Below are 16,533 nucleotides of genomic sequence, written 5' to 3' on the forward strand. Positions count from 1 at the left end.
GTCTTCATAAAAGCTGACATATTTCAACAAATCTTTGTCCTCACTCCAGGAACTTTAGAAGATGCATAGCTCTGTAATCACTGCAGAGGAGTAAGTATGGGGCTTTTAAAACTCTTTTTAAGGAGACACACGATAAATGAGGGAGAATCTCAACCACAAAACCACAACCCCCAAAACTATTACAAGACATCAGTTAATAATAATTTTACGTAAAGAAGCTTTCCCCATTCTGTAGCATCAGCTAGAGAATGACATGTAGTCACATCAGGTAAAGAAACTTATAGAAGTTTGGACCCATAAAGACAGCTTCAAATGTTGATGTTAATTATCAGTGATGCAGTAGCATCAGGTAGGGAGCACTATAAATGGCAAACAGTCTTTTTTCAAAGGCTTCTATAATTCTGTTCTCTTAATGAATTTATGAGCAATGGCAAAGATAATAAAATTTAAATTTCAGATAGGATTTCAAGATTGCATTTTTTTCTTAATTGACATTAATTCTGTTTCGTAACACTATTTCTGAAGTATTATTAAATTGCATTGTTACTTGTTATTAAGTGACCAGAAATATGAAAAGTGTTGGTTTCAGATTTTGACTTGCAGAAATTGCTTCAAAAGAGAAGAAAACAAAATAAAATAAAAATAAATCAAGAATAAAACCAAGAAAACACCTGACAAACAAACCCAAGGAAAAAACACAAACCAGAACTCAGTGCAGGAAGGGCTTTTTTGAAGGTATGGATGATCTTTGATAGTGTCAGATTTCAGTCATCTCTGTCCATGGGGCAGGATCAGGATCTTGTGAGACCTCACTTGGAGTATTGTGTGCAGTTCTGGTGTCCTCAACATAAAAAGGACACGGAACTGTTGGAACAAGTCCAGAGGAGGCCACGAGGATGATCAGGGGACTGGAGCATCTCCTGTATGAAGATAGGCTGAGAAAGTTGGGGCTGTTCAGCCTGGAGAAGAGAAGGCTGCGTGGAGACCTCAGACCAGCCTTCCAGTATCTGAAGGGGGCCTACAGGGATGCTGGGGAGGGACTATTCATTAGGGACTGTAGTGATAGGACAAGGGCTAACGGGTTCAGACTTAAACAGAGGAAGTTTAGATTGGATATAAGGAAGAAATTCTTTACTGTGAGGGTGGTGAGGCACTGGAATGGGTTGCTCAAGGAAATTGTTAATGCTCCATCCCTGGCAGTGTTGAAGGCCAGGTTGGACAGATCCTTGGGTGACATGGTTTAGTGTGGGGTGTCCCTGCCCATGGCAGGGGGGTTGGAACTGGATGATCTTAAGATCCTTTCCAACCCTAACTATTCTATGATTCTATGATTCATCACTTTGGGACTTTGAGTGACTGTTGGAAAGGATCATGAGAAATTCATTTCTGCAGAAAACAGTTTTTGACCTTGTTTCAGCAATTGTCTGGAACTCCAGGTTTACCAAAGACAGCTGTCAACAGCTTTCATTGGGGTTAAATGTCTTCGTCTTAGAGAAGCTGATGATAATATTTAGTATGCCAGCCTGTTCCTGCAGTTCGGGTAGGTGGGAATGCATGTGAGACATGTGCAGCACTTACCCTGTTAACCCTTCAAAGCTTATTGGATCAAACTGGTTTTAAGTGAAGGTAATTTCATGAAGGGTTTTCATAGTCAACTTCCTTCCCATTTGTGACCAAATAGCTATTTAACCTCTCAAAAATAGTTTTGTCCCTGTTTTCTTTAATGACTGTACTTATAAAAAAACATAAAGCTCCAAAGCCACTCTACTTGGTTTAAATATAATTTCAACAGAGCCTGAGACAACACACAAAGATCCACAATGTGTTGTGGTTCTTGGTTTAATCCGTGGATGTTTAATCCATGATTTGCATTCCTCCTTGTTACCCTCCTCTTCGACACACCTCTTCTACATTAGACCCTCTAGACTTGCAGTCTTGGTGACATTTGTGACACTATACAGTCAGTTTTCAGAAGGTTATTTTTCTTCTCTGCTGGAGTAATATCCTACAGCCTTTGCCATCTTTGTTCCTACATGTAATATCCTGTTCTTCATCCTTCCATACTCTCCTTGCCACAGCTCTACCCTTCCAGGTCATGCAGAATGTGAAGATTAAGCAGTCTTTCATTTCTGAATTATTTTGACTTCCCTATTCTTTCCACTAACTATTCAGTCCCTACCTGTTTTTCTCTCCTGTTTTTCTGTCACTTTTTGGTGGCAATCTCTGTACTATCCTCTATCTTTTAATGATCCTAAAAATATTTGGTACTATCCCAGCATTCCAATCAGCACTGGGATTTTATTGTTCTATCCAGACATGAAACAAGGCAGACTTCTTGTCCTGACAGTCTTCTTATGTTTGGGGGATATGTGGGTGTCTGGCCTCCAAGCTTGCACATTTTTCTCTATTTTTATGTACCTACACTAATGTTAACAAGCCTGAGACTTGCTTTTGCTAAAAAATGTTGGTTTTTTTAAATACAGTATAAAACTTCTAAGTCACAAAACTTGATAAACCACTCCCCTGCTCTCCCCACCCCACAAAAAAACATCGTTAAATCAATGGGGATAAAATACCTAAGTACTTGGTACCTAGGTAGTTCTGCGCTTCTGAACATACAGTGTGTTGAAGAAACTGTTGTAGTGACGTATGACTAGGAGGAATACTTTATCGTGTGTGTTTTCTGCTCTTTCAAATTTCTGGCCAAAAGTTGACACTCCGAGTTGCTTTCTATTAGTAAATTCTTCTCTAGTCTTTTCCTGACTAGGGAATTTTCTCTTTAGAGAGAAAAAGCTTACACGCACAGAAAAATATATGAAGAACTATGATCGGTCTTTGTATTGTAACAGCATTTCTTCCCAATTTTTTGTCTTAGCTCAAATCTTATATATATTTAAGTAGTTTGGGTGTCCAAATGTGATGCATGCTTTCAATGTTAACCTTTTTGCTGTTTAATCTACCAAGACATAATTGATGGCATTACCATCCATATCCTCCAGTCTGTCATTTTTTGGTGGCATCTTCAGGGGTTCTAGTGTGCAGAATCAACTGAGCCTTTCTCTTTAGCATTAAACTGCAGTAGCTTCTTATGGTCACTGTCTCATTCTCCAGAACTCAATTTCACAACATATTAGAGGAGAGACACTTTAACTGCAGTGGAAAAGGCTTTATTTTCATCTTTTTCAATTAATTTAACACCTGTTTGTGAGTGCTCTGCAGGTGCAAACTGGAGTTGGGTTTAGCTTGTAATACACTTTCAATAGCAAACGGTGAATATGGTGCTCTTTGGTAAACTTTTGTTACAGATAGCTTTATACTGCCAGTCTTTATAAAGTTTAACAATCCGTTAGAGTCATTAATCTCCTGCTGTGACTTTACCTTCCAGTGTCAGGATTAGACATTTAATTCCTACTAGACTGTTAGTAGCGCTGAGACATTTTGGTTCTAAAATTGTTATATAGCCACGGAAAACATCATTTCAGTGGGCAGTTTAACCTCTCTGAGCTCAATTATAGCTGTGAACTGACAATGATAAAACAGCCCTAAATAGTGCTTAGAACAGTAGAACACGATGCTATCAAAACCAGCAACTGAGTCTGCACCATAAACTGACTAAATTGAACTGGAAAGACATAAAATCTGCCTTGTGCTACACCATTCATACTTCTAAAAATATTTGTGGGTCTGGAGGTTTTCCTTTTATATCTTTATGCTGGTCTGGCAAACCTATTATTCTTGTAGCTGTATGTTAATTAATAACATTTTCTCCATAACAAAATGAATTAAGCAAGACCTTTATTTAATGTGCTTTATCCTCTAAGAAATGGAGTTTCATGTAGTGGAAACTACCCACACTTTTGAAGTCACCTCTAGCTTAAAAAATCTGTAGGGAGAAAAAAAACAACCCTAAAGCATTGTCTTATGAGTAATAGTTTGTGTCATAATATTTACATCAGAATGCAGGTTAAATTAAGGCATTGCAGAGACATTTGTTAATATACGTATGTGCACAGTCTCATGCTGGTTTTAGAATAAAACTCAATGTGGGTTTGCTGCATGTTTTATGACCATTTAAATTCAAGTCACACACTTCTCCCATTCCCTTCTGAACTGATGCTACCTCTACAAAACAGTAAAATATCTCGATGCATAAGCCATCACTTTGCCTGGACTTTGTTGCCATATGCAGAGGAACATACAAGATTGGTTTTCCAGTAGTTATTTACCTTGATGAATAGCCTTATTTGGATCAAATAGACTGGTAATGGTGAGCTAATACTTTTAAATGTCTTGTCTTGTGCTATTAATATTACCTTGTCATGTATCCATTTGAGTTGTTGGATTAATGTCTTATATTCATACTCCTGTCACATGTAACAAATGATTTTGTCAACTCATTCTTTACAGCTTGTGGTGAAGGATAGCAAAATTTGTGGTCTCCTGCGTATATAAAAACCATTTACTGTACCTTTCAACTTCAATGCAAGGGCGTCCTAAAACTCAGATAACTAATTTCCATCAAAATTATAATGCGTGTTTACAAAAGGGGTCAGAAATATGCTACTGACATCTATGATTAACACAGCAAAGGGAAATAGAATTTGTTAACTTTATATTTATCAAATGCGGCAGTCAGAATTCAGGGTTTTTTCAGCTGCTGCTACTGTGAACCTAAGAAGGCAACATACAGTTACCATTAGAAACAAGATATCCATATTATTAATCTGTTTTGATTAAAGACATAACTCTACCGTATATGTGCAATTGTAAACCACAAATTGCTGGTTAGCTGATGCTCTTACTGTCTTTTTTATTGGTTTCTGGTATGCGGTTTTAGATAGAAGATAATGTCGATGAAAATGAGTTGCGTCCTTAAACATCGTGAGACTTTTCTCACAATTCCATGGGTATATTGTTACAATGAGATCTATCATACCACATCAACCTTGATTAAAAATTGAATTGCTCATTCATTGAACACAACCCTTTGAAATAGACACCTTCTCATGGAATGACAAACAGGAAAATGTCAGTATTCATTTAACACTTTATCAGTGCAGGACATAGTAGGTTTTATTGATGTGTATTGAACTCGAGCAAGTGGATTTTTAAGGCTTCTTTTTTTAAAAAAAAAGAACCTAATAATTCTAATAATTTTTTAAGGCTTTTTCCGTGAGAATGAGATGGAAACTACGTGGGGTTTTTTTAAAACATCTGTGTGAAAACACTGCCATTTGGCCTATTTTGGTACAATAGGCTTCCAAAAATCTAACTGTAGGTATCAAAGTGAAGCCTGGGAGCAGTTTCCCAGCAAGTACTGGGAAATGGACATCTACAAAAGGAGATGAAGCAAGCGCTAGACAAACCCTCTCTGGCAGTATCTTTCCTTTAATGCTATAATGCTATAGATGAAATCTTTCATTTAATAGCGAATGACTGATACACATAGTGATCGGAAATCTATCAGCCATATGATGCAGAGTGCTGTGCTGGTGCCCTGTTCTCTGACACTTCACATTTTACTGTATTTTCCTTTTTGTGCAATGCTTTGATATATTTGGAGAAATATTAGTGTTTATCTGTGTACTGAGATGGTACTTATGGAAACTACTCATGGATCAGGATCTTACTGTATAAGACGCTATGCAAACAGTTCCAAAGGACAGTGTGAAAGAGGTTTTAACATAAGAATAAAATAAGAGTCAGCAAGTGGATATCTGTAGATTGCAAGAAAAAGACAGTACAAGGTGACAATGTGATAGGTAGCAGCAACCACACGCCAGCTTCCTAACTGTTGGCAGGTCTCTTTGATATGTTCTCTTTTTTGGTCTCTTTCCCCCCCCCATCTTTTTGGATCAATGTGTTAGCTATTCTGAGTGCCTTTAATCATTCTGAAAGTGGAAAAATACTTTCCAGGTAGAATCTGAGTAGAATTAATTTTAAAGGGGGGGTTGAGAATTGCATAATACATTGGCAGCTTTAGTTGCAATAGAAATAAATGAAATACCTCATGCAAACACATATATGCTATTTTGCTTGGCTTGTTTTTATTGCACTACTGAGGGATTGAATGGAAATATTCAAAGTTACCTTTCTACTTATTCAAACAGAGCTGACAATTGCTGCTGTCGAACAGCAAATGCATCTTGGATCATGTATTTACAGTGCCTAGCAATATACTGTTTTTCAGTATGATTGCGTGTTATGATGACACCTTGTCTAGATAGAGCTTTCTTGTCTGGACTGCAAAATAGAGGAAATTGCCTTTCTTGATGTTTCATCTAACTAAAAATGTATGATTTAAGGATACTAATGGCTAGCCCGACTTCCAGGCTGAATAGCTCCCAGCTTGTGTTTCAGTCTGCAGTTTTTCTTTGTTAACCAAAAAATTGGAGAAAATATGCTAAAATTGTTTCTGGTCCATAATCCTACAGAGCAATTAAGCTTCCAGGAAAAATTACTTAGAATTTCAGTCATCTTTCTGGCTGTCTTTTGAATTTTAGTGAAGTTTGACATTAATTAGTGAGTATTAGCAAGGTAGAGAAGAATTTAGCAACATTCTTCTAACATTAATATTGTCTCAAACAGATGTTTTTATGAAATAACAGGTGTTTAATCTTCAGCAACTTGTAGGGTTGTTGTGGCTTTTTCCTTTGGAATAAACTGAAGTATGTTTTCTAATCTACATGGAAAATGCCTTAGAAAGGCTTTCTGTTTATAGCTGTTGGAGGTGCTTGAAAGTGAATATGAACCTCAAGGCATGTGCTAAACAAAATACTTATTATTGCATAGAATACTGTTCAGTGCAGGAATTAGAGAACGCTTAGAAATATTCAGGCTAATATTTTTAATGGTTGCTTGAAGTTAAGCCCCCTAATCCATATTTGGCTTTTAAGTGAGCTGAACTGTCTTTTTAAAGTAGTGTGCAGCTTTCAGTTCTCATCAATTTGCAATGTATTATGTGGTAATCATCGTCATCTTATGTAGATCCACTCAGTCCAGGAGGATTAGATGTATGTCAGCACAAGTCTCAGGAGGGTTTTGTAGAGTCTAGGCCCTGAAGTGTTTGATATTTGTATGCTTGCTGCATATATATGACTTGGAGGAATGAAAGAAAATAAGAAAAAGCCAAGTTCCTCTACAGTGCTGCGAGATGTAACACAGCAATGCTTAAATGTAGGTAGCACATGAACACAGTCAGAATATGTATTGATAATTCTCCTTTCATTTACTGGTCTGCTTTCTTTTGTCACAGCTACGGAAGGCAGTAATGGATCATATATCGGATTCATTCCTGGAGACCAATGTCCCATTACTGGTTCTCATTGAGGCTGCAAAAAGCGGTAATGAGAAAGAAGTGAAGGAGTATGCTCAGGTCTTCCGTGAACACGCCAACAAGTTAGTTGAGGTAAGTGACCTTATTGATACAGCTAGATTTCCATCTTGCCTATCTAAGAGAGGCAGGAAAAATCATATACTGGCTGAAATGTAAGAGGTATCATTTCTGGAACATAGGTTTCAGGAGTTTCGGTCAACAGTATCCCAGTGATTGCACAACAAATGTCTGGATGACTGGCAGAGGGAAGCACGTGCTTAATTTTAGTAATTCATTAAAGCAATTGAGCATGTTAAAATTGCTGTTTCCAGTATTTTGTCAAAAGTCACAAGCAACAAGCAGTAAATTTCTGTTCAGATTTACTAACAGTACGATAAATCTCAATCTCTATTAAGTAAAAACACAAATAGCTGCTTCACAGTACTATATCTAGTACTGGCAAAAGGCTGCTCTAGACTTAAGAGCCTATCTGAACTAAAATATAGAGAAAGCATAGCCTTAAGACTGTTTTACTCCTGAAAGTTCTGTATTGTGTGTATATATATATTTTTATATTCTCTTTCTGAAAAAAATATGCTTCATAAAGGCAGCAGATCATAATTTTAGGTTTTCAGGGGTGATACTGCAATAGTTCTATTCTACCATGAGGAGTATAAAAAATTATGATTGAAACCTGGATGCTCATAGAGTGGATTTGTAACAAAATAATGATAATATTCATCTTAGTTTGCCCTTTTACAGGTCAGAAACTATGAAAAATGCTTGTCTTTCTTGAGGACAAATATAACTCAGTAATATGCTTGATATCATCATGTGGCATTGTTGATTTATCTCTACTAGCATTATTTTGAAGATTATGTAGCCGCTTTGCAGCATCCTTTCTTTCTGGCCGTGCCATGTGGTTTTTATCAGAGGAAAATGCTATTGGGGAACTACTGGTTGGACAAATATTGAATGATAACTTTGAATGGCTTCTGTTGTTAAAATGTGCATTGTTCTAATTCTCTGGTACCTGAGCTGAAGCAACAAGTAAAGGTTTCTTGGCTACCATTGACAAAAGCTAGACAGATCCCTGATAAAATATGTGTGAATGGGTATTTTAGTGGGAATAAGGTGCTGCTGTGGATCATCTTGTTCTTCCTATGTATAAAACAGAGTCAAGACACCTCATTCAGGGTCTGAGAGTCGGGTGTTTGCTATACTTGACTTGTAGGCACCTAAAGGTAGGTCCCAGGGTTTAGAAGTTCTGGATGTATTCTGTACTGAATGCCATAAGATTTAATACTTTAATCTGCAAGAGAAGCACAGAACAGTCATCACCTTTCAGTCCTGACCCCTCTGCATTATACAAAGATTTGTTATGGCCACCTGGTGACTGGAGCTCCTACCCAAACAATTCTACGATTCTAAATTCATAGAACATAGAATCATAGAATAGTTAGGGTTGGAAAGGACCTTAAGATCATCCAGTTCCAACCCCCCTGCCATGGGCAGGGACACCTCACACTAAACTGTACCACGCAAGGCCTCATCCAACCTGGCCTTGAACACCGCCAAGGGTGGAGCATTCACAACCTCCCTGGGCAACCCATTCCAGTGCCTCACCACCCTCACAGTAAAGAATTTCTTCCTTATATCCAATCTAAACTTCCCCTGTTTAAGTTTGAACCCATTACCCCTTGTCCTGTCACTACAGTCCCTGATGAAGAGTCCCTTCAAAGAAAGTGGTTATAGTTATCTGTCTTAGGGTGTTACAAGCCTAATAGTACATTAGACTTTAGTCCAAACTAGAGTTTAGTTACTGATTTTCAACATTATGTGGTCACCTTTAGGTACCCTACCAGTAAAACAGTGATGATAGATAGTAACAATAGATGTCTTGGCTGTGATACCTAGTATTTTTATTCCATTTTGGTTGTTCCAGACTATTAGAAGCAGATCCTTAACTGATTCTTGTATGCCTCTGACAACTGGTACTAGCTTGTTGGTCTATCTTTACAGTTTTCCAAGGATGGGATGGATCTTAGCCTTCTATTTCTAAGGATTAATCCTGTTTGGGGTAATAAAGTATCTTGAAGAAGTTGATTTCTAGTGCAAGTGGAATTTTGAAACCCAGGTTTCAGGTTCAGCAGACTGCATAGGAAAATAAATATTTGGAACAGATTTATGCCCCTTATACACTAAATTTTGCAGTTAAAAAAGCTTCATCATTTTTACTTAATGATGTGCATCGATGTCTTAGCAGATGGGCTTCTATGGTTTGGTGGGTCAAGTATTTTGCAAATAGTAAAATGCGGTTTAAAGATGAGACATAATCAAGTGACTATGAAATGTAAGATTCTTTCTCAGGCACAGAGCCAGAATTCCTTGCTAATATATGCAAACACAGCTCCTCTGAAGTTACGTGGAGTTGCACTTGCTTATGTTAGAGGAATTTGGCACTGCAAATTCAATACTGTGAAAAATCCATAATATTAATCATTAATTTTAAAATCAGGATCTGAATTTGTCAGATATTCTACTGAGCTCAATAGAACATCTATCAAAAGGTCAGGAAAAATAATCCATATTTTAACATTTTTTTAATATAAAAGGTACATTTTACCATTCTGAGAAAAAAGAATGCATTTTTTGATATTTGATGAATACAAATGGCAAAATTTTCTTTGAATAGGCAATATTTTCAAAAACATGCTGCAAGAATGAAGCTTATGGCGTACTTAAATATTCTCTTAAGAGCTATTTTCACTATTCATATGTTTTCTATTCTGAGGTCTTATGATAATGTTTTCTCTTTTGCTTTTCACTTGACTTGCTACATGTGAGAATAACAACTCAATAAGAAGGTCTATTACTATAAGATATATTATTAGTATTTAATAATAATAAGATGAATTCTCATTTTTCTAGACATACACTGAAAACCAGTTTTGTCTATGGGTTATGCTGGAAACCCAGAGTAAGGTGTCATCCCATGAAACCTGAGGCCCTTCATGTGTGATGCATATGTTTAGAAGCCTTCTTGTCTCAGGCTCCCTCCAACAGCCCAAGAAGGCAGAGCATCTCAAGAATGAGACCCAGCTTAACTATAATGTAAATCACCCAAATGACTCACATTGTCATACAGATAGATGAGGTAAAAAATGATAATAAAACAGAATTCAGATGGTATCATTCCAGGCTTCGATGGCTAACTTCTCTTCAAACCATATTTTCAGCAGTCATCTCTCAACTGTTCTACCTTCTGAAACTGAAGTTAGAGAAGTAGTGGGTCATTTCCAGGTCATGATCTTTACCTCATGAATCCCTTTAATGTTTCTAAAAGATTTATCTCTAATGATTGAAAGTCAGTAAATGCCTGAGTTGTATTGCCACCTTCAAATGTGACCTTGGGAAGTCATTTAACTCCTGCATCCAGGCACCTACATTTTTAGCATAAGGTTAATGACAGATAATTCTAAACCTACCATGCAAAGGCACATGATTGATAAATCAGCTCAGATTTATTCAGTGCATGTATCAAAGCTCTATATGGAGGCTAATTAATTAATTTTTATTATTCTATTTAATAAAGCTCCATTGGTTTAACCGTTTACTCCACTAGAGTGTTTCTTTTAAAATTAAATTATCAAGTAAAACCAGTTTTCTGGGGAGATGAAATTCAGCATCCAGTAAACTGAAGAACCGTGATAGTCAGCTGTTTAGTTGATTTCGGTAGGAAGCATAGTGTTCATGGTTTAAGTAAGAACCATGAAAATTCAGATATTAGAGCCTTCTAGTTAAATTAGAGGATTGGATCAGGCTTTGCATTCATCCTCACAAGGATGGAGAAAAGCCTAAGAGAGTTCTAGTCCAAGTTAGGGGGGCGTCATAATTTTATCAAAGGACTTCATTATATGGTGATCAGTGAACTTTTACAGGAGTTAAATCCAGCTGCATTATTCTTCCTTGAAACTTATTTCCAGCAAAATTGGAATGAAGGGGATTTTTGTTCTTTAGCATGAATTCATGCAGCACCATATTTGAAGCAGCTGAAAATCATCTTTTGAAAAGAGAGTGCCTTACCAATTTTGTATTAATTTTTATGAAGAATTTTGTTGAGCCTGCATGTATCTGAGTTTCATCTCATACACACTTAAAGGTTTCTGGAGACACCCAAAATAATCAAACTTATCTTCTAAGAACACTTGGCTGATGGAAGAACTGCGTTAGGCAATGTTTTATGGTGATTAAAATTTAATAAAGTGCAAACAAATCAATAGTACCCAAGGTTGGGTAGTAATTTGTAGCAGATGAAACCTAACAGAGGCATTTCTGCTTCTGTTTTATAGTCTTTTTGTCCATTAGGCTTGCTGGAGTCTTTATTAACTTTCTCATGACCATGTAATTGCCATTTTGAAGAGGATGCTAAGCTTAGTTTAGGGAGTTTAGGGGTTTGGCATTTTCTTTTACAATTTCAAGGTAGGGGGGAAACTTAGTGTTTGAACTTCTTTATGAGACACAATTCAAGCTACCCTTCATTTTCCAAAACCTGTATTATTTGTAGCTTCCTAATTCAGACTGATAGTGTGCTTTCCCATCATAAATGTGAAACAGACTTACACACTAAAGATAAGAAGGAAATAAGCACTGCTATCATGCACAGCATGCCCAACAAGCAGTTGGACCTGCTCAGTGACCTCCATTTACTTGATTTGGTAGTGAGAGGAAAGAGGAAAAAGTGTGAAGGAAAATTTTACTATTGTGGTCGACAGTGAATTCATCTACATTTACATCAGCAGTAACAGAACTTATATCCAACCCAGTATTTTTTCATTCCAGAAACATCCCTCGGATATTTGTTGGAGAGATCATGAGGGGAGAGCAAGGGCAGCCATAGGACGTGAGGGTTGGCCATGAGGAGTGAGGGGCAGTCATGAAGGGAGAGCAGGAGCATCCATGGGGTGTGAGGGGCAGCCATGGGGGTAGAGGAGGCAGCTATACAATGTGGGCCACTGTGGAATGTGGATAAGGGGTGGCTGCAAGTGGAGATGGTGAGGGACAGCCATAAGGGTACATCTTGAGGGGAGACCAGTTTGCCCTTAGTGACACGGTTTAGTGGTGGGCTTGGCAGTCCTGGGGCAACAGCTGGACTTGATGATCTTAAAGGTCTTTTTCAACCTATTTGGCTCTATGATTCTGTGAAAAGCAGACAGAGTATTTGGTTCATAAGGTACACAATGCTAGACTTTCTCTTAGGGAATGATGATCGTCAGTGTAAATCTGAAATGCACTTGAGATGATTGGAATTCTGACAGTTTAGTGTGGCACTCGAGCTCACTTTCAGGAGGTACTAGTGATCTTCGTAAGGAATATGTAACGATGTTTTGTTTGTGCTTTTGTAAATATTGTATAAGTTCATGAACTGGGTCGGATTTTCATCTAAGAAAGACAAAACCCAGAGTAACAAGCCTAAGAGGAAAAATATTGGCTTGTTTATTTCTTCAACTTTAGTTCAAGGATCAAGGAATGTTCCTATTGGTAATACTGTCCATACTTGAAATGCTCTATCTGTTTTTATTGAAGTGCACATCTCTGCATTATAAGAGTATATAACTAGCTGTTTGCTTCTGGTTATGGAGTAAAAGTGCCGATATTCTTTCTTCGGTTCTGTAATCCAACTTTCACCATGAAAAATGTATATATCCCTGAGTTTCCTCTTACAGACTAATCAGCTTTTATTCTCATATTTTTCTTTTAGTTGACATTAAGCTTGATAAGAAATAATATCCAGAAGATAATAATCCTTGGTTCTAATCAAGGAGTGTTAAGGAGGTCATAGATTAGTTTAATTCAAGCCCTTCAAGTTGAGAGATTTTATGTGAAATTAAAGCTGTGGGCTACCTCTGTGTCCTAGTGTTTCATCTGCTCATTTTAGTTTCAGTTTTCATCCCAGGCCTTTCTTCCCTGTGTGGGCAACAGATGTTCTTAATTCCCAGTAAACATCATGAGTATATTAAAGATAGCTAAAACCACAAGTCCAATTATCTGCAATGAGAGCATAGCAAGCTTGAACTCTCCGCATTTATTTCTTCCAAGTCCCTGCTGCAGCCAAAACTAGTTAGTCCATCTCTTCACCCTGGAGGTCTATATGTCTTTGAGGCAAAATGAACTCTTTTCTTAGATTAGCACTGAAATGAAATCAAATTGCCTTATAGAAAAGGTGCATCACAGAAATAACTGCTGCTTTGTGACTTTTTGAGTCTGTTGTGTAGTTGTCCCTTGAGAACATATGTTCTTAAAGGAGTTAAATAACCAATGCCTACATTTTCTATGTTGCTTTCATCCAAGCAATGGACAAAATTCATCCATTTCTGCCTTCAGGCAATGTGGATCCATCTCTGAGGCTTACAAAGACTGCTTACAAAGTAGGAGGAAGTAGTTGCAGAACATGCCTGTGATTTGCAGGCTGCATCATTGGCACAAAAGCATGAGTGAAATGAAACACTTTGGCAATGAAGTACTTAGCTACAGCAGAGGCTGAAGGCCCTGGATGCTGATCCTTCCAACATCTGCCCTTTGCAGTTTTCTGCGGAATCCAGGATGGCTGAAAGGGAAGGAGCTTCCTTATCTCACGGTTACTCTGGCAATGTAGTTCTGTTTCCAAAATTTCTTTCCTTTAATAAATACCCAGATAACCAAGCACAGCAGAATCTGTAACACTCTTAGCATTATCTTGAGTAATCACTTTCTGTGCATTTATCCTTTTCTTTTCCCTAGACTGCTGAGCTTCTACATCTTGTAGCATCTTTTTTTGTTCACACAGATTTCTGTAATATACCTAATAAGCTAATGCTACATAAAGTTAGCAACCTAGAGGGTAAGCATTAATGGGTGATGATGGTTCTTTTTTCCTTCCTAGGAGAAAAGTACAAGATTAAAAATGAAAAGTAAAAAATATGAGTAGTAAATTACTGCAGAATCATAGAATCACAAAATAGTTCTGGTTGGAAAGGACCTTAAGATCATCCAGTTCCAACCCCCCTGCCATGGGCAGGGAATCTTCACGTTGACTTCAATGAATCTCTAGCTTTGGGACTGCAGACATAAAGACAGTGCTGTGCTGGTTCTGTTATTTGAGTTCCTACAGATCATCATTCGTTAGCAAATGACTGTATTATATATTTTTTCACACTAGAAAAAGAAATGCTGGAGGATTTCCTATCAATGAAAATACTTCGGCCACTTTTTCACGTTTCTTGCTGTAGTCGTTTAGCATATTTTTTCTTTGTGTACTTTATTGAGAAACACCTGGTTTTCTTCTTGTATAAAATGGATTTCTGGTGATTTCCCAGTATTTCCCAGTAAGCTGAATGGGTTTTTTTAAAGATAATTAACTTTTAACCTGCTTATTTATGGTATCTGTAAAAAATGAAATCCAGTTACTCACTTTTTAATCACTGAGTAATTTTTAACAGATATTTTCTGGTGACTAACACCTGCTTAAGTAGGGACTCACGTCCATGGTCTGATCATGCTACTGTGTTATATGATTCATATGGCACATCATCCCAAAATACAATGACTCCTACAAACTTCAGTATCCTTTTATGTCTGCTGTCACATATAATCCAATCACATATGTGACCTACAACTAGTTAATAATACAATCAGTGGCTCATGGTGTCATTTTAATTAATTGATTACGTAAATTATGGATTTAGCTCCTCCTAACCACTTGTTTGAATTTGTAACCTTAGTACACAAAGATGGCATACAACATCTGGGCTGAAAATCATCCCCTACTACTTCCAAAGGAAGAACGACTTTGAAGAGAGTGAATATATAAACTCGTTAGCAGAAGGGGCCCTTTGGAACCCAGAAGTCCTTTTACCTTGAACTTAAACACCGATAGACATGATTTTTTTTAGACACATAATTTCTTCCAACAGGGAAGAGGTTAAAGTAAGTGGAAGCTCCTGAGACAGCTCCTTAATTACTCTCTCATCAATGAGTGAAGTAAAACTAGTTATCAGAGGTATTGCCCTCAAATTGTCAGGATGAATCCATGACATCTGTGTAACAACATGGAATAAAATTCCCAGCTATATGACTGCTCAGCCCACTCTTTAGTAACTAGAAATCAGTACTGGCAGGTGTGTAGTTTACCTACAGTCAGTTTCTTTTGCATATAGTGGGGTTTCCATATTTCTTTTCACTAGGCAGCAATTATGAAAGTCTCTTCACTTAGATGAAATTTATTACCAGCATTTTGCGTAGACCAACTTATTAGTTTTTTGGCAACACAGAAGAAAGCAATCTCTTACCCCCAAATATGGATTGCAGTTGGAAGTGGTACTAACCTTTGAGGGAGGTTAACAAAATGAGATGGTAGCTGCCTGTCCTTCTAACAGTCATATGACATGCCTTGCTTTATTCATGTGTCAACAGGGCATCACTTCTAAGATTACCTTTTTCTCTCTCATTGACTGTTTTTTCTAGCAACTGGAAGATGTACATTTTTGAGAAGGAAGATCAGCCTATAATAAGATATATAGTTGGAGCTAAAAAGGCCAAAGATTATTTTGAGGAAACCTATCTCTTTGGAATAACATGTCTAGGACATATCAGATAGAAATACTGCTAGTGTCACATCTGACCTCCACTAGCTTCCTTGTCTTTCAACCTGTTTCAGATGTAGTAAGGGTATTGGATAAGTTTTCAAGATGAACCCAGAGCAAGACCCTTTTATTATTATTGACTTCAAGACTTGTGTTTTTAATATTTAAAATGGCTTTTGTCCATCAACTTCCTAATATCTTCATTTCATTTGACTATCTTCAATCTGTTGTGTAGCACAGACATCTTTGCCAGCTGTGGGGATCTGAAGGGAATATGTGCTTTTGAAGACAGGGGGGCATGTTAGCTGTTCAAAGATCATATTTTCTGGACAGCCCCACCTAGATGCCTCCAATATAAAAGAGGATATAAGAGTAAAAATAAAGTGTTTTATTTATGTCTCTAGTAATATACCCTAACCATAACCGATTCGCTTCCCAGTGTTTCTGTAAAAAGTGTGCTTCAACTTATATTGTATGTTTGGATTAATTTTTGCTGCTCAAGACAGGTTAATATTATATGACTGTGTAAAATGTTTGTCATCTTAGCTTTTGTTCTGTAATGTATTAGGTATGGTTAGATTTCAGCAGTGGAACTGT

General features: G+C 37.3%; 1 protein-coding gene across 3 annotated transcripts in view; it reads left to right on the forward strand.

The window, feature by feature from the left end:
• Positions 1 to 16,533, forward strand: part of CTNNA2 (catenin alpha 2) — a gene marked incomplete at both ends in the record, with an annotated part of 463,369 nt that overhangs the window by 353,696 nt on the left and 93,140 nt on the right. For all 3 annotated transcript variants that reach the window (XM_080629642.1, XM_080629643.1, XM_080629644.1), the window contains one exon: positions 7,256 to 7,408. In XM_080629642.1, the coding sequence (XP_080485768.1) occupies positions 7,256 to 7,408 (153 nt within the window). The remainder of the gene's footprint in view (positions 1 to 7,255; positions 7,409 to 16,533) is intronic.

This window comes from Psittacula echo, assembly GCF_963264785.1.
Source record: "Psittacula echo genome assembly, chromosome: 1".
NCBI lineage: Eukaryota > Metazoa > Chordata > Aves > Psittaciformes > Psittacidae > Psittacula > Psittacula echo.